This window comes from Chlorocebus sabaeus, chromosome 11 (genome assembly GCF_047675955.1).
Source record: "Chlorocebus sabaeus isolate Y175 chromosome 11, mChlSab1.0.hap1, whole genome shotgun sequence".
Classification (NCBI taxonomy): domain Eukaryota; kingdom Metazoa; phylum Chordata; class Mammalia; order Primates; family Cercopithecidae; genus Chlorocebus; species Chlorocebus sabaeus.
This window is the reverse complement of record NC_132914.1, coordinates 77567358-77587287: the sequence shown is the minus strand read 5'-3', so window position 1 is coordinate 77587287 and position 19930 is coordinate 77567358. Positions and strand designations below refer to the sequence as shown.

The window sequence follows — 19930 nt, the reverse complement described above, 5'->3', positions numbered from 1 at the left end:
GTCAAACCAAAAAGCACTTCTAATATTAGTATACATTGCTAGGTTTTTCCTAGGATACCTACAATTTTGTATTATCATCAAACTCCTATCTTCTTTTGTTTTTGAACATTTAAATCTCTGATTCATTTGGAGGTTATCCTAATGTCAATGGATGTATGAATTCAAATTTTTCTTTAAGTAACCATCTAGTTGTCCCAACACTATTTATTAAAAGCCAATTTGCACCCTTCCATTGATTTCAGAGTCATCTTTATCATATGACACATTCTAATAAGTTTTGGAATCTCTTTCTGGACTCTCTCATATGTATGGCTATTTAAGGCCTGTTTTCTTAGTAGACTTTAAGTAGCATGGGGGTTAGGACTGTGTTAGTTTTGCCTGTGTCCCTAGAGTTTATAATAGTGCCTGGCACATGTAGGCCCTAAATGCATATTTGTTGTATTTGTTGAATGTTTATAAAGTTCTAGGAGAATGTTTCCCATTTCTCCACAAATAGGTTTAAAGATTACTTAATATTTTTAATAACAAATATTTTACAGAAAATGAAAATAAAAATAGGCCATGGACAATATACATTAGTTACTTCTATTTGAGATGCATAACATTTTCTCTTAAGTGAAATTTAATATATTTTAACAAAAAACATTTAATTATATACATATATATGTTAACAGGAATCAGAGAATATTGAAATGTTAACATTTCAGGAACACTTATATTAAGCACAAACAGGATAAATCAATTTCATATACAGTAAACACTGGGATTTGCAGATGCAATGTTAATTTTTTCACACATATTTAAGTAACCCAAGAGATCTAAAATATTTAGTAAGTTGCAATATTTTGGGGACACATGATTTTGAAATGAAAACATTAGTATGTGAAAGCAGATAATCTAGTTCAAGCCTAATCTAATTGAGGCCCCGTATCTGCTTTGCAATGCGATTTTACTATTCTTTTATTGATATTTGGCTTCATTTGATACTCACAATTAGACTAAGCAGGGCATTCACTCCTTTATGCTGAGGAAAAAATTCAGACAATTTTTAATTATAAGTGGCAAAGAATTTGGGGATTTCCAAAGACCTCAAGACATTCTTCTTGCAAATGTCAATAATCGACCACATTTTAAAAGTGCAGCATTCCATTTTAAAGTTATTAATACATTCAGATAAATTTATTTCATTCTTCAATGCAAAGCAGCAGCATTAACAGTGAAACAGCACTCAACTTCAATAGTATGCAAGTATATCCTCAAAATTAAATGTTAATGAGACAGTAACTAAATGTTAAATATTGACAACACACTTAATAGCAGTTTTAATGATATAAAAAAAGTTCAAGATCTATCTCCTCTATTTAGCAAATGATGCTATATTTCCCTGTTCCTTACTATTGGAATAACAGTGTATGCGGGGCATTTTTCAAACATGTCAAACTTACAATACTTAATTCTATCCAATGCAAACTCTTTAAGAATGAAAGATTATGTGATATACTCTTACTATATACTGCTCAGGATTTTAAAAGTGATATAGTACTGGAATAAGAGAGACCTAGAATTTAACCCAACTGTTAACATGAATTTACTATATTATTACACTGAACAAATTTGTACGAGTCACACAGCTTCTCTGGTTATCTGTTACATCTGCAAAATGAGGGGAATTTACAATGACTTTCCTAATAACCATTCAGGTTTTAAATAATCTATTATCTGTCTTTAAGCATATCACTCTTTATTGCTATCTAGATGCCTATTTTAACTGATCACATTAACAGACTAAGGAGTACGTATTAAAGGGTTTCTTAATTTGGATAGCTGTAGCAGACTTTGTAAATTAAGAAAAAAAGAGCTATTGAGTGAAATTGAAGGAATTTTGCAAAATAACCTTCCAATTGATGAGAATATACTGTATCTGCACCAGGTTGCAATTAAATACATAACAGCATTTCAGCTGAACAACTTTGATTTTCTAAAATAGAGTAAGGCAATAAATTTAATTTTGCTATTGAAACTGTATATATTTTGTACTAACTGCTAAATTTCCACATTCCAAGTCTGAAAAATACAGTATTGTTAAACAACATAAATCTGCCACATGCCTAAGTAATAGTAATAAAAGTTAACTCTATTTGACATTATGATGTTGTACAGAGTTCTTGGAACCCAAGAGTTTAATTCCACTGGCATGTGCAGTCTATGGGTTCCTGGAGAGTGTACATAATTTCAGTGCCATTTCCTGAGCAATACAGAGGCACAGACAAGTTTCGTACTCCATTTTCACGACAACACTTGCAGAATCTTAGGTGACTTTCAATATTGATGTTATATATAGTAGCTGATGGGCATTTGCCGTCACAAGATGCAACATTTATCTGTAAGAAGTGACAGTGAGAAAAAAAGTCTTAAACTTTTAAAAGTACTGGTTATTATTTGATTTCACTAAGAAAATCAGATGAAAAGGTTTCTTCCTCATCACTCCAATCCTCAAGCTTCTGCATGTTGGAAGATTGTGAAAAACAGTAAGTGAAATGTCATTCACGTAAGTCAAAGGGATGTTCCATGGCAATGCTCAACATAACATTCAAAGCATTAAATGTGCACATATAACTCGACATAAATATATATACATGGAATATGTTAATCACAATAAAGTTAATCTATTGTAACCTGTGTTTTATCATGGCTCAAGTACACTCCAGGTCATATTAAAAGGGACAAAGTTAGAAGCAGGACTCTTTTTACTGAGTAAAATTGCATAGTGAAGACAACATGTAGTCAAATACATTTAGATTCAATTTCTATCCCTCTGGATTGCAATCATCATTCAGAACTGTTGATTATGCTAAGAATAATTCATACTTCTTCACAAACAGAATATGGCAACATTAGAATGTAGGAATAATCTCAGTTAAATATTGTAAGTGTTGGCATTTTGTTGGCTTACAAACTTATTCGTTCTGTAACACATATACTTTCTAAAAAGATGTGTGCCACTTATGTAGCAAATGACATTTTGCCACTTACAGGGCTTTGGCTTATACAGTCCTGTTTCCTTATGACCGATTTAATGATCACTTTCTGGCATATTCTTTCTTCTCGTTTGCCTGATAAAATATAAAATGCATTTATTCATCAAAGGCCCATGTTAAATTGTTTCTTAAACATATGAATATATTTACAATTGAAAATTGGTGCATTTATATAAAATATATTCCAATATTGAAAGATATTTAAAATTTCCCTCTTATGTTTTTATGTGCAATATTTTCACCTTCTAAATAGATTTTCTTATATTTTCTTACAGATTTCTATAAATTTTCTTATAAGCTTTCCACTTACTGATTTCCACTTTATATCTTATTATCTTAGAATAATTATCATAATCAGAAATCAGAAATATTCCACACATGTAATAATGCTAACATCAACCTGTGTGTGGCATATATGTGCTTAAAATAATTTTTGGAATGAACCATAAAGTGTATAAGCAGATATACACATATGTAATTAATGCATAACTACATATATACATCAATTTTAAAATAAAAATTGAGAGATTTAAAGCCACATTATCTTAATGGACATTAACATAAAATAATGCAAAATTTTAATAGAATCACTTATCAACCATATTGAAATGTATGGATGAGTCATACTTGAATTTATGGTTCTGAAATGGTCTTTTATAATTTCAAATGAAAATACTTTGTATGCATTCATGATATCTTAATATGTGTCTGTGTGTGTGATGGATTATCACTTGCTATTACATGCAAGCATCTGTATTTAATGATGTATGACAGTGGGTGTAATCCCTGAATCAAGATGCAAAAACCAAGGTTCTCTCTATTCCAACTTGCTTTATCACTTTAGGAAAATCACTGAATTATCCTGCTGAGTTTCCTTATTTACAAAAGAGTGAACTTATATCCCAATTTTCAAATACAGTTAGCCATGAAATCCTTATTTAAAACAATCTCAACATGTAAAATAGATAAAGATTAAGCTACTCTGCTTGAAGGAGAGATGGGTAGCTAAGATTGACTGAGGAATTACCATCCTCAAGGTCACTCACGACCTCCAAATTGCTAAATTTCAAGATCATCTCTCGGTTCTCATCCTATTTGACTTCTCAGCAGCATTTGACCCAGTCTATCACTCTGTCCTCCTTAATATACCTTCCACACTTGGCTTCCTGAGCTCACCTGCTTTGGTTCTCATCCTGTCTCACCCATTGCTCCTCAGTCTCCTATGCTGGTTCTCTCTCTTTTCACTGATCTCTTGCTCATGGTGTGACTCAAGGCTCAGTGCTGTTGGTTGAGTGCAGGCTGTTCTGCCCCTTATGGTGCTTTCACTCAGTGATTATTTCCTTAGCCCTTCCATTCTTATGTAAGTTCAAGAATAAGAATAGTCAAGGAAAAAAAATCATCTTTACCATGACCTATAAGATGCCTCACCCTCTTCTTTCTATCACCTTCCTCCTCTCACTTTCTGTGCAACAGCCACATTTTGCTATTTCCTCCACTTTGAACACTCTTCACCATCTGGGTGGCTTCCCAAGGACACTCAGTCTCTACTCAAATGATGCCTCACCATCAAGACATTTTCTGAGCCCCCACTTAAGCTAGCAACCCAGCCCCTCTCATTCTCCATTCCTTCTATTCTGCATTATTTTTCTATATACCACTCATCCTAAGTGACATATTATAATACATTTATGAGTTTGGTGTTTCTTCCCCTTCTTGATAATGAGCACTCTCCATGCAGATATTGCTTCATTCACTATTATGGTCCCCGTGGTTAAAAAGATGTTCATCATGTAGGCACCCAATAAAAACCCAACAAGTTAATTCATTCCGTAAATGAAACCGGGGAAGCATTAATTTATTGTTAGCTGAGTTGTTTGTACCAAGAGGTATTTCTAATTCATTCCTCAAAAACTTTATTGTAAAAGATTTTATTCAATAATATCCAACCTATGATAGTATCCAACCTCCACAATCTCTTCAACATAGCCTGGTCTTCAGAAAGCAAAGGCAGCAGAAAAGGGTTTTCAAATAGGCCAGCAGAAACTACATTACGTGTCCTTTCACATCAGATGAGAGAAACTGAAGTGACTTGTTATTATTCTGCAACTTCAAAGAACTTAGCAGAGTTGAAAGATCCTGGGCCCAGATACTGGACAGACCTAAATTTATTATTGAATAGTGTGATCGGCTTCTCTCTGAACCTTCTATTTCTCATCTGTATGGAAAACATACCTGTCTCCCAGAACTGTGGTGAGGATTACGTGTGGTCCTGTCAGCAATGTGCTTAATAGAGTGTCAATGTGTGGCAGCCAATACTGGTCATTCATGTGATTAGTCACAGAGATATTCCCCTGTCTTCCCTGAGTTATCATAAATATACTCACTTCTCTAATAATTAACATGAGGATACAGAAGCCAGGGCCTTAACATTGCCATGTGACTCTATTCCTGCATCTCATACCTAAGGAAGAGTCTAGACTCTGAAGAAGAAGATTAAGAAAAAAAAGTGAAATCTTAAATTTCCTTATATTCTAAAGTTAAATTTCATTCCTTGAGTTCTTGATACAATGACTATTTGATTCATATTAGTTTATGTTTGATTTAAAGAATTCTGAATGAAAACATGCTTATTTCTAATGAACAGAATGTTTTTAATCAGTGTGTATATAATTAAAGCCTTAGTGATTAAAAATATCTAGATGATATTATATTATCCCTAAAAGTCTTCCCAATATAATTATCATGAGTTGAGTTGTGTCTTTTAAAATACCTGTGTATCTTAGAATGTGATCTTATTTGGACACAAGATCTTTGCAGGGATAATTGAGCAAAAATGAGATCATTAGGGGTTGCTAATTCAGTATTACTGGTGTTCATATAAAAGGAGGAATCTGGAGTCAGATACACACACAGGGAAAACACCATGTGAGCATGAAGATGGCCATCTACATGCCGAGGAAAGAGGTTTGGAGCAGATCTCTCTTTCACAATCCCTCCAAGGAACCAGCCCTGCTGACATCTTCGTTTTGGAGTTCTAATCTCCATAAATTTCTATTTCAACCACTTTTTGGTTTGTTACAGCAGCCCTGCAAACTAATATAATAACAAATTAGATGTCAGGCCATCCTATGCTGGACTTTTTTGCTTGTTGTCGATGTGTAGGTGTGCATTGAATTTGGCTTTTTAGACATTATGTAAATAAAAATTCAGTCATTCTAGACCTGCCACTTCAGCAGAGTTCATCATTCAGTCTCTGCCCTCTCCTAAAACTTGTCCTGGCAATGTTCCAGAATACCATGAAGAGTTAAGAAGCAGGATGTGAAATCAGGACCGCAGTAGATTCCTAGCATTATCACTCATAAGAGGTATGACTTGGACAAATTATTTAACCCCACTAAGCAGAAAATCAAGATAATGTCAGAACCTATTTCATTGGATTTTGGGGGGAATAAATTATAATATATTACATGTTATATATTTACATAGACAGTATATATTATATCGTATTTGTATTAACACTTTAATACTTCCTAATATTCTGTTCAATATGACTCTATGGATCTAAAAATATAAGACTACTCTTACATATTTATGGGATTTAGTCTTTCATGAAAGAAGTTCAGAAATCTTTCTCAAGAGGCATGTCAGTTCATATCTAAGAATCTGGCCCTATACCACGGTTTTTTGTTTTGTTTTTTTTGTTTTTTGTTTTTGTTTTTTGTTTTTTGTTTTGTTTTTTTTTTTTTTTTGGAGACAGAGTCTAGCTCTGTCACCAGGCTGGAGTGCAGTGGCATGATCTTGGCTCACTGCAACCTCCGCCTCTCAGGTTCAGTGATTCTCCTGCCTCAGTCACCCAAGTAGCTGGAATCACAGGCACGTGCTGCCATGTCTAGCTAATTTTTGTATTTTTAGTAGAGACAGGGTTTCACCATGTTGGCCATGATGGTTTCGATCTTCTGACCTCGTGATCCACTCACCTTGGCCTCCCAAAGTGCTGTGGTTACAGCATGGTATTATTAAATTGAACCTTGTTGTGCCCCTTTCCTAAAAGCTTCTCTAAATTTTAAAATTACTGTCTATGCCAATTTTCTCAAAATTTCTATTTTTATATTGAGATAAATTCAAAATTACTAGGAAATGGTAATCCTAGCACTTTGGGAGGATGAGGTAGGCCAGGAGTTTGAGGACATCCTGGCCAACACTGAAACCCCATCTCTACTAAAAATATAAAAATTAGCCGGGCGTGGTGGCACATGCCTGTAATCCCAGCTACTCAGGAGGCTGAGGCATGAGAATTGCTTGGACGCAGGTGGCAGAGGTTGCAGCGAGCTGAGATCATGCCACTACACTCCAGCTTGGGCAATAGAGCAAAACTCTGTCTCATAAAAAAAATTACTATGAAATAAACCTTATAATCCAAGTTAATAAAAAATATATTGCATTCAGATAGCTTTAATTATGAAAACAACTATGAGAACTTTTATGAAAAGGATATAAATATTATTTACTAAAATGATATTATCCAAATTTATTGTATAAAACTATATACTTGTTCAAACAGGTTTGAAAAGTACTGCACCCCATATGTTGTTTTTGGAGTCACAATGCCATTTTAACTGTAATCTACTTGTTTGTGTAAGTTCAGCATGGTTCAAACAAATATGATCACAAGACACTTTTAAATTTTAAATACACTGAAATCTTATGAAATACCATTTGTAATATGCCACAATAAAAATTTAATATTTAAATTAAAATTAATCTAAATGAAAACACTTTCTTTACACTCCAGAAGTTAAAGACTAATTTATAAAATTATTAACCATATGATACAAAAAACATACGATACAAAAACACGTTATAAAATTTGTTTTCCTCTTTGCATCATAGGAATTGAATTTTGTGAGAAAAACCATACTCACTATGAGCAATTAAAACTAATCTATCAAGTAAATGCCTGGAATATGCTCTCACTTACAGATCTTGCAACAGCCTTCATTATAAAGCTTCACAATCCCTTCATTCTAGAAAGAGAAAAAATGAATAAAGTCCAAGAATATGGTGTTCATCCATGCTCTCTTATACTAGAACAAGAAAACTAACTTTTCTAAAACTTTTATCAAATATCACAAAGTCTTTATAGAAGAATAATTGGAATTTAACTATTACTAAAAAGAATTTGTTTTTAAAATCTGGAGTAGATAGTTTGCTTAAAAATACATTATTTATACATTGGTACTATGGAAAAGAGTGTAAAAGGATTATTCTACTTAAAAGGACACTTTAAATGCCACAAAATATTTTTATTGAAACAAAATAATAACAGCTATTCTAAATAATGACCATTATATATTTTCAACTCCTTGAAATAACCTAAACCACTTCCATTTGACTTGAGTTTCTGAATATAACTGAATGCTAAAATTGTACGTCTTTGTCTTTAATAGTTTATTATGAAAAAATGTTTCCTTCCTTGGAAGGAGTCTCGTCTAAGACTAAACTTTTACAAGAACTACTAATTGCTTTAGCAACCTGCTAACTGCAGTTGAAATAAGAGAATGATTTACTCTATAAATATTAGTCTGTGAAACAAGATGATGCCCAAATTTTTTCCAGGGCAGAAATTCTGTGACTTTAGAACATGTTATATCTAGCTAGCCAGCCAGCCATCATCATTGAAAAGGTACATCCTGAAAAAAAAGGTCAATGAGACTAGACTGTACTATTTCGTTATACAACAGAACAAAGCTTAGTTTTCATTAGGAATTATTATGTCTAAATAAATAAAGCTACAAAAATCTTGCAAAATAAAAATTATATCACGTTCACAAATCTACTCTCCCAGTAAACTCTTCTCTGAGAGAATAGGGAAAGTTATAGAGCAAAACTTAAGAATAGGCAATCTTGTGACTTGTACTAAATTTTTCAGTGGCCTGTGACCAGAAAAGCTAAGGCAAGCATCACATAGGCCAGCATGCATTAAAGTTGAATGACATCATAAATCTCACTGTTTAAGAAAGAAAATTTCCCAAGCTCTGATTCCTTAGCTTATTAATCCATATTAAAGGGAAGGCCAAGTCTGCTGATCAAATGATTTTTCAATAATCTTTGGACCTATAGATAAAAACCCAATGATTGCAAAGTACCTATTCAAAGATAGTCAGAATTATCTGGAACACTGTATGTAACTCAAAATTTCAAATGGGAAAAATAGAACAGAGCTTTTATTTATTCATGAAAATAACACATTAACCATTATGTATAAGCCACAATATAAGTATGACCTTAGACAATATTAATGTATATTTTCTAAATTATATAAATTTTCTAATTACATAATTATCTAAATTTTCTTAGATATAACAAAGTACAAACCATTTTGCATTCAGTCTCATTAAAAGGGGGACAGACCATAGTGTAGTTCAGAATTATTGCTCCTTCATCAGTTTTAATACATTCGTATGTGGTGCAGTTATAGTGCCAGGTACTCCCTTCCTAAAAAATAAAAAGAAAGTTACTACTTAGCATATTAAAATCTGCTGTATTTCTTAAGTACAATATTACTCTATTGAATAAAAAGTCAAATCAAGATGCAGAGGCTTCTTGTGACACAAAATGTTCCATCTGAAAATGACCTTAAATTTATCTAAAATGATTAGAAATGCATGTGTATGTAATTATAAAATAATTAGAAATATACATGTATGGTGTATACTTAACTAAAATGATAAAAATACATACACATGTATGGTGTGTCTGTATATGCTAGGTTTCATACTAGAACTGCAAGGTAAATGTGAAATAAATAGAGAATGAAGAAGCAAATAGGTATCTGTTTCTACTACAAAATTATCTAAGTAAGTGTCAAAGGTCTTGCTCTAATATTTTCTCACTAATTATAAAACAACAAATCTTATTACTTATATACCTCCTTTCTTGAGATGTGTTTATTCTTCCTTCTACTCCCTTATCGCCAAAAAGTTTAAAGAAATATTTAAATGACAGTGTTTATTGGCTTGTGGTTCTAATTGTGCATACCTTACATTATTTAAAAATTTATCCCTATTCTTTCAAGAAGTATTTAAATATAATAACTGTTTCATTCTTGATTTCAGAATTTCTATTTAAAAGTAAAGTCAGCTGAAATAATTGTTAATCTATATTTTTATTTTATAACTCACATTTAAAAAATGAAAGTAGTTAATGTCAGCATTACCTCATCACTTAGGCAAAAAGGAAAATTCATAAAAGAGATGGAAAATACGTCCCTTTTTCATTTTATTCTACTTTAAGAAGATTGACCACGGTGGAGGGTGTGTTGTTCTAGGCCTTCTCAATTTCTCATAGATTTTACCTTGAATTAATTAAGGCCATTATCTTGATAAATTTATACATCAGACCAGGCCGCCAACTATGATGCAGAAGGCTACATTTTTGAATCTCAAGTTATTTTCCATGGTGCTGGACAAATTGACTTAATTCTGTGCAAGCAAACACTTTGTATCATAAGGTTTTTTTATTGCCACTCCATCCTTACTACTACTTGAGATTCAAACATCTACCCCTGTTCTGAATCAGGATGTTGACACTTTGTGGTTATTTTCAGATGAGCAGTAACCATCACACTCTTAAAACCATTTAAAGAAAGTGTAAGCATGTCCTAAATAGTCAACCATTTAACCTGGTACAACATAGGCTTTTTGTTTAATCAAGTATTAGGCCAATCTATACATATAATCTTAAAGGATTTTCAGCAGTCATGAAGACAGTTTGGGAAAGGAGAAGGCACTTTAAAGACATGAAACCTTACATTATATGCTCTTAGATATTTTTAAACATAATAAGCTCATTGGATTCAGGTATTTTTCCTTTTGCATTTAAAAAAATATGTGTTTCTAATTTGTTTGCATATTTAATTAAGTCAAAGCTGAGAAATTCATGAGTTAAATTTATAAATGTCATTTGCAACCAAATGAAGTATTTATTTTTAAAAAGAAAGCGTGAAGGAACCAATACTGATTTTAACATAATAAAAATATATGTGTCTACTATACATATCTATATATATATATATTTCCTCCTTGACACTACTTTCTCACCAAATCAAGTGTATTTTTGTACATAATATATATTGATTAGAAAAATGTCAATTGTCTATTCCAAAGAATTCTATCTCTGTGATAGATTATACAAATATGCTAATCTGTTGATACTTCTGTTAATTTGCTTTAAGAGAGAGAATTATATTTTTGGAATTTGCAACAAAAAAATAATAGTAGTAGTAGTAGTCAAACTTTGGCTTGAAGATTCCTTACAGATCAGTAAAGAATTCTGATGAACTTGACTATTTTCTTGTCTTATATTCTAATTTTACGTATAGCTTAAGGTCTTCTGTGAACCTCAATTAGAAAAGATCTGTAAATATTCAAATTCAGGAAACAGTAATATGTAATTTATCTGAAATAGAAAATTAGCTGTCACATAAAAGTATTAATTGTTCCTTTCCTTTGCAATCAGTATTTCTCAAAGCCTATTCCTTACATCTAGAAAAAAGGAGTGAAGACATATGACAAAATAAATTTGGGTCACAAGTTAAGCATTTTTCTTTACAACATAAATTATCAAATACTTTAAAATGTAACAAATGTAACTGTGGCTTGTGTGATGTAGGTGTACTGTGTTTGCTGTATGCAGTGCAGTGTGTAGGGGGGACAGTTTCCAAACTTTGACTCAAGAACTCCTCCTTCAGAAAATAGCACAGAGCGTTACTCTCCATGAAACATACCGCGTATACAATTGATGTTCCATTTTCCATCTGGAATTTGCAGGATACATTTTTGCAGGTACCACAACAATCATAATCACTTGGGGATGGAGTATATACCTGGTGCTGCATATAATGATATTAGATTAGCGACACCATATCAATATTTTAATGAATTACTTCTGGAGAGTTATTTCTTCCAAACATAACTACTAGCTCTCTCCAGACAACTGTAAGAATTTCTAAGGTTGAATATGAGAAGCTTCCAATAATGATTGACTTTACATGGTTATATTAGAAGTGAGATAGATGTTAACCTTTACTTCTAACAGCCAAATTCATCAAGCAGGTGTAACAACCTCAGGTAAGGCAACCTGGCAAGCTGTATATAATAAGACTCCTGAAGTTCAAGGTTATGCACAGGAAAGTGAAAGTCTATGTTTTATAGATACATTACAAAATAGTAGACTATTGAAGAACTATACAATGTTTATTTTTTTTTTTTTTTTTTTTTTTTTTTTTTTTTTTTTTTTTGAGACGGAGTCTCACTCTGTCGCCCAGGCTGGAGTGCAGTGGCGCAATCTCGGCTCACTGCAAGCTCCGCCTCCCGGGTTCACGCCATTCTCCTGCCTCAGCCTCCCGAGTAGCTGGGACTACAGGCGCCCGCCACTGCGCCCGGCTAATTTTTTTCTATTTTTTAGTAGAGACGGGGTTTCACCATGGTCTCGATCTCCTGACCTTGTGATCCGCCCGTCTCGGCCTCCCAAAGTGCTGGGATTACAGGCGTGAGCCACCGCGCCCGGCCACAATGTTTATTTTTAACTAATGGAGTATTCACCATTTCTAATTCCGTAACTCTGCCATTTTTGAATGTATTAACTCTCACCAGAATAACTTACAAAGAATACTTACAACATCACATTTTTTTGAACAATTCACCACTGTAAAATTCAGAGCGTGAAAGCCTGTATGGTTATCTTTTTCTTCCAGACACTCTATAGTATAACAAAAGTCTTCTTCCAAATATTTTATCATGGATTGTCCAGGATTCAATACTGATACTTCTTGAAATACACACACATCATCCTTTTCTAAAATAGAAAAAATAGTCAATAAGAAAATATACTGTTGAGATTTTTACTAATCCATCATTGGAACCTATATTTGAGTTTATGCTGTCATTCTGATGTGCCAATTTTTCAAAACTAATGAAGATTTTCACATTTACATATTTTTAATAACCCAATATTTACTTAAAAATGTAGTACACTATTTCTTAACATAAAATAAAAATTTATCTGTAAAATCAACTGCTGTTTACTGATTGAACTTCCTCCAAAATCCATATTTTATAGCAAGTTTGGAATATGAGTTCTTGGCCAAGCACAGTGGCTCACACCTATAATCCCAGCATTTTGTGAGGCCAAGGCAAGAGGATTGCTAGAGACCAGAAGTTTGAGACCAGCCTGAGCAACATAGCAAGACCCCATTTCCAAAAAAAAAAAAAAAGCTGGGTGTGGTCATGCACGTCTGTAGTACAAGCTACTCAGGCAGTTAAGGCAGAAGGATTGCTTGAGCCCAGATGTTCGAGGCTGCAGTGGGCTGGGAGGGAGCCCCTATACTCCAGCCTGGGTAGCAGAGCGAGACCCTGTCTTAATAAAAATGCATTAATAATAATAATAATGTAATGAGCATAACTTCATACTCTTTAGATGTCTATATTTTTAAATTAAATACAGACATATTAAAAAGAGCCTAATGCCAACTTTAAAATTCTCTGAGGCCTCTGAAAAAATATTTATATTTCTGTCCTGTTATTCCATTCTCAGAACATTTAGAGATATTACAAAAGAGGAAATTGAAACATAATAATGCATTTTTATACTCAAATACTGGCAAATGGCTTAAAATATATAATACGTGTCTCAAAAATGAGATTTTTAACTTGTTAATAGTGAAAAACAGATACTAATGATATTCATTTATAATTTAAAAGTTATAAAAGACATAGTTACCACAGAGATACTGTATGCATCCACAATCACTCTGGAAGTTATGGTCTATTGCAGTAAATTCTCCCTATTGGAAATAAACTACTATTACTTATCATTTAGCTTATTACATTATTATGTTACATATATATAAAACAATTTATATATATATATAGACACACATACATACTCAGTGATAGCATCTAATAAGTCCCTTATCGCACAGTCATACACTTTAAAATCATATTGTTTGATTCTGAGCTTCTGTAGGGAAATCAAAGACAATATTTGCCAACCCTGGGAACTTTGCTTCATGGAAATGTTCTTGACCTGCTCTACTGAGGCAGCCCAGGGCTCTGATGTCTGCATCTGCACAAGGCTGCTGTAATATATACAACAGCAACACAAGTATAGTATAGTGGTTAATAGCACAGTCTTAGGAATGGAACTGCCTTTGCACCAATCCTGACTCCATAACTTACTAACTTTTTGATTTAGGGCACATTACTTAATCAATCTGCTCCTCACTTCTCACATCTGCAAAATGGAGATAATAATACTGCCTGCCTCTTAGGATTGTTGAGAGAAATAAACAGATCAATATACTTAAAGAGTTTAGAATAGGACTGACACACAGAAAGTGCTATAGAGCTTTTTGCTGTTAGTACATTGTTACTATGACAGATACTCAAACTTTGCCCTATCAGGAATGACAGAGATTCTTCCCACCAAATACAGGACCAGGCTTAAAGTTTCAAGAATTGTATTTAAAGCATCAACTTTTCCTGGATACATTTAATTTTCGTATGACATCAGTATTAAAATGAATTTTATTCTTGACACAAATAAATGACGCCAATAAATTCACATAAAAGGCATTTTCCCTCATAAGCTAAAAATGTTTTGCTTTTTATAGGGCCTTATAAGTTGTAAAGTAGTTTTATGAACACTAATTCATTTGATATTTTAGGACTTTAGTCATTAGACAATTCCAATGGGACTGGAAATAAATGTTAGAATAATGGAGTTAAAAATAATAATAAATCGAATTCTCCCAGTGCATGACTACTTCAAAGATTTTAAAAAGACACTAACTCTTTTAGGTAACATATGTACCTGTTTTTTAATAGTTAAAGCCATAATGTTAGCCCTGTTTCCTCAAGCTTAGGCTTAAATCTTCTATCCTTCTCTTCCATGCTCATTTCCTTTGAGATCTTATCCACGTATTCAATTATGCTTTTATTCTAAGTTGCCAATTTTACCAAGAGGAAATACCTCTTTGATTGCTCTACCAATCCTAAATATTACCTGAAAAAATATGGTAGTTTTTACTCCCAAATGAACGTCCCTCTCCTGTAAAGTCTGCAGCGAAATCACTTTAGGGGGCTTCCACTTTGGACTATTATGAAGAGTGCTGCTATGAACATTCGAGTATAAGTTTTTATGTAGACATATGTTTTCATTTCTAATCAGTATATATTTAAGAGTGAAATCGTTGTGTTATATAATAAGTCTATGTTTACCTTTCCGAGTAATAGCCAAGGTGTTTTCCAAAGCAGCTGCACCATTTTACATTGCCACCAGTAGTGTAAAAGGGTTTCCATTTCTCTACAGTCTTGTAAATGTGTTATTTTTTGTCTTTTTAGTGAGTTAATATAATAGGTTAATATACATGGAGGGTTATGTATATTCGGGCAAGATGTGAAGTGGTATCTCACTATAGTTCTGATCTGTATTTAAATGATACTTAATGATGTTAAGCATCTTCTCATGTGCTATTGGTCATCTGTATATCTTATTTGGATAAATATCAAGGTATATCCATACAATGGAATATTATTAACAACAAAGGAATGAAATAGTGACACATGCAACATGGATTAACCTTGAAAATATTATGCTAAGTAAAAAGAGCCAGACACAAAGACCACATATTATACCATTCTCTTTATAGGAAATACCAAGAACAGAAATACATGGAGAGACAGAAAGTAGAGATTCTTGAGGGCTGGAGAGTCTGGAAAGGAATGAGGAATGACTGCTGTAGGTACAGGGTTTCTTTTGGATTGGTGAAATTCTTCTAAAATTGATTGTCTTGATGGTTGTGCAATTCAGTGAATATACTAAAGGCCACTGAACTGTACACTTTATATGGATATATTGTATGTTATGTGAATTTATTTCAATAAAGTTATTATTTTAAAAAACTGCAAAGGCCCAGGTTGAAATACATTTGTCTATGTGAATAAACCAATGTGATATTTTTAAAAATCACCTTAGTCACTGAAACAAACGTTAGCCATTATTCAGAGTGAGTACTCAGGAACAATGAATCAGATAAATACTTGTGTAAAGCCATGAATGTTAAAACTAAATCATCATGGATGGAGGGTTATGTATATTTGGGTAAGATGTTCAAGGATATTAAAGCTACTAGTTATGTTCTGTGTGTCTAGCATAGTGCTATAATATAATAACCATTTAAAAATGCTTGGAATAGTGAATGTCAAAATATGATTCACAATTAATATTCAGACATTGAGGGTTGAGTTGGAAATAAGCTAGATGGGCCAGCATCTAGCACAAGAAAAGAGAAAGTAGAGACTGCTAGAAATCCACTAGGAAAAAAAAATACAGAGCTAAAGTCACAACCAGACCAAGGTTAACGAATGAACATAGAGACTGTTACCCCAAAAAGCTTCAAAAGGTCTAGAACACAGGAAGTGTAAAATCCCATATGAGGAAAGGTTAGGTTTTTCTTGTTACATTGGAAGTTATTGAAATGACTCAAGATGCTATGTTGCCTTTTCCAGGCCAAAAAAAAAAAGGAGCTCTGTGTGAGGCTGGTTACAAGTCAAACACTAGGACCTCTACTCTCAGCTGCTCCACTGGCCATTGTAATGTTTTTTCAAGGACCTCGTAATCTTGGACTCTTGATGTGCAAGGCTTGAAACCTTAAAGTTTTTTAGTATCTCTCTCTCTCTCTCTCTCTCTCTTCCCTCTTCTCCCAACCAATACATTCGTTCAAGTTGTTACAAAAGGCCAAAGTCTTTCATTTTGCCCTCCTAAATTCACACCAACCTCACAATACCCAAGATGTTCATTGATGAACAGCTACACCAATCTCTTTGCTGATCTCCTGACCACTAATGTTTTAGTGCTCATATCCTGCTATGCATAAATAGAAACATCTCCCTCAAACACCATTTTCATCATAACTTTCATCCTATGCAGGACTCTTTCCAGCTCCTATCATATAAAATTTGCACGGAACTCCTCAGGGTAGGATTGTGCTTTTTCAAGTGTCTGGCATGATGACTGTCCATAACTGATCTTCAACAAATGTTGGTTGAATAAATAAATGAAATAATAAATGAATAATTCAAATCTGCATTCCTCAGCCTTGCCTTTAAAGCCCTCTTGGCCAGGTGCAGTGGCTCACACCTGTAATACTAGCACTTTGTGAGGCCAAGGTGGAAGAATCACTTGAGCTCGGGAGTTCAGTGATGCTATGATGCTATGATTGTGCCACTGCATTTCAGTCTAAGCAACAGAGCCAGACTCTGTCTCTAGAAAATAAAAATAAAAAATAAAGCCCTCCCCACATATACCAATTTGTAGATTTTTATCTCTCATTCTTCCTTCAGTTAGCTCTTTCTCCAGGCGAGAGAGAGGGTGTTATGGTTATTATTCTTCAGCATACAACTATTACCTCATACCTTTGTGAATCTACTTCTGTTTCTATTAGCCCCTGTCTGAAATAGTTCAACTGCTTTCATCCATTATTTTTAGCCTACCACATTCTTCCAAGTTTTTCTTGATGGTCGCCATCTCTGGAAACTTCTTCATAATGATCTCTATAATGCGATTAACATTATGAGCATCACATTTAACTTGTAATCAATTATAATAAAGTAATTTAAGAAATTAAGTTTTAATGTGCTCCCCAAATTTTATTGTTAAGATATCTATACTACTCAAATTGCTCTACAGATTCAATGCAAACTTTGTCAAAATTCCGGTGACATTTTTTACAGAAATAGATAAAACAATCTTCAAATTTGCTTGAAACCACAAAAGACACCAAATAGCCAAAGCGATCTTGAGCAAAAAGAACACAACTGGCAGCATCACACTACCTGACTTCAAAATGTGCTACAAAGCTACAGTAATCAAAACAGCATGGTACCAGCATAAAAACAGACACATAGACCAATAAAACAGATTAGAGAACCCAGAAATCAACCCATGCATTATGGCCAATTAATTTTTGACAAAGTTACCAAGAACAAACAATGGGAAAAAGATAGTCTATTCAATAAATGATGCTGGAACAATGGCATGTCCACATGCAGACAAATTAGATTAGACCCTTATCTCATACAACACACAAAAATTAACTCTAAGGGGATTAAAGACTTAACTGTAATACTTGAGACTATAAAACCACTAGAAGAAAATATAGAGGAAAAGCTCCAGGATATTGGTCTCAGCAATGATTTTTTTGGCTGTGAATCCAAATGTAGAGACAACAAAAGAAAAATATACAAATGGGAGTATAGCAAGCTAAAAAGCTGCTGCACAGCAAAGGAAACAATCAACAGAGTGAAGAGACAACCTACAGAGTGAGAGAATATATTTGCAAACTATATATCTAATAATGGGTTAATATCCAAAACATATAAAAAACTCAAACAACTCAATATCAAGAAAAACAAATAAACTGATTTTTAAAATGGGCAAAGGGCCTGAATAGGCATTTTACAAAAGAAAACATATAAATGGCTAACAAGTATATTTTAAAATGCTTAATATTAGTAATCAGGGAAATGCAAATTAAATCCATAATGAAATATCACCTCATACCTGTTAAAATGGTCATTATCAAGAAGATAAAAGATAGCAAGTGTTTGTGAAAATACACAAAAAGAAACCCTGCACACTGTTGGTGGGAATGTAAATTAGCACAGTCATTATGAAAAATAGTATATACGCTCCTCAAAAAATTAAAAATAGAATTACTATATAATCTAGCAATTCCACTACTTGGTATATATCCAAAGGAAATAAAATCACTATATTGTAGAGATATCTCCACTCCCATGTTTACTGCAGCACTATATACAATAGCCAAGATATGGAATCAACACAAATGTCCACCAAAGGATGAATGGATAAAGAAACTGTGGTATATATACACAATGCAATACCATACAGCCTTGAAAAAGAAGGAAGTCCTGTCATTTGAGACAACATGGATGAACCTGGAGGACTTACGTTAAATGAAATAAGCCAAGCACAGAAAGACAAATACCACCTGATCTCATTTATATGCAGAATCTAAAAAAGTTGAACTCATAGAAGGTAGGGAGTAGAATAGTGGTTACCAGGGCTGAGGGTAGGGGAGTAGGGTTTGAGGACATGTTGGCCAAAGGATGCAAAATTTCAGTTAGATAGGAGAAATAAGTTCAAGAGATCTATTGTAAAATGTAATGACTATCGTTAGTAACAATGTATTGTATTTTTAAAAATTGTCAAGAGAATAGATTCTGTGTTCTCATCACAAAAAAAATGATTTTGTGAGGTAATGCATGCGTTAATTAACTCAATTTAGCTATTCCATAATGTATACATATTTTAAATTAACATGTACATAATAAATATATACAATCTTTGTCAATTTTAAAAATAAGTAAATAAAAAATAAAAACAATTAAACACAAAGATTGTATAATGCTTCGTTTGTCTTTAGAAAATCTATGTGTCTCAGCCAGGCACGGTGGCTCACGCCCATAAAATCAGCATTTTGGGAGTCCAAGGTGAGCAGATCACAAGGTAAGGAGATTGAGACCATCCTGGCCAACATGGTGAAACCCCGTCTCTACTAAAATACAAAAAATTAGCCAGGTGTGGTGGCACGTGCCAGTAGTCCCAGCTACACAGGAAGCTGAGGCATGGGAATTGTTTGAACCTGGGAGGCAGAGATTGCAGTGAGCAGAGATCGTACCACTGTACTCCAGCCTGGCAACAGAACAAGACTCCATGAAAGAAAGAAAAGATAAGACAAGACAAGACAAGAAAAGGGAAAAGAAAAGGAGAAAGAGAGAGAGAGAGAGAGAGAAAGAAAACCTATGTGT

At 33.4% G+C, this 19930-nt stretch overlaps 1 protein-coding gene across 2 annotated transcripts in view; it reads right to left on the bottom strand.

Annotated features, from left to right (window-relative positions):
- Positions 1 to 609: 609 nt before the first annotated feature.
- Positions 610 to 19930, bottom strand: part of OTOGL (otogelin like) — a 170997-nt gene continuing 151676 nt past the window's right edge. For both annotated transcript variants that reach the window (XM_008004119.3, XM_073020969.1), the window contains 7 exons: positions 13818 to 13881; positions 12715 to 12893; positions 11824 to 11928; positions 9414 to 9533; positions 8017 to 8062; positions 3034 to 3113; positions 610 to 2381 (listed from right to left, as the gene is read on the bottom strand). In XM_008004119.3, coding sequence (XP_008002310.3) covers positions 2181 to 2381; positions 3034 to 3113; positions 8017 to 8062; positions 9414 to 9533; positions 11824 to 11928; positions 12715 to 12893; positions 13818 to 13881 — 795 coding nt within the window. In that variant the 3' untranslated portion in view covers positions 610 to 2180. The remainder of the gene's footprint in view (positions 2382 to 3033; positions 3114 to 8016; positions 8063 to 9413; positions 9534 to 11823; positions 11929 to 12714; positions 12894 to 13817; positions 13882 to 19930) is intronic.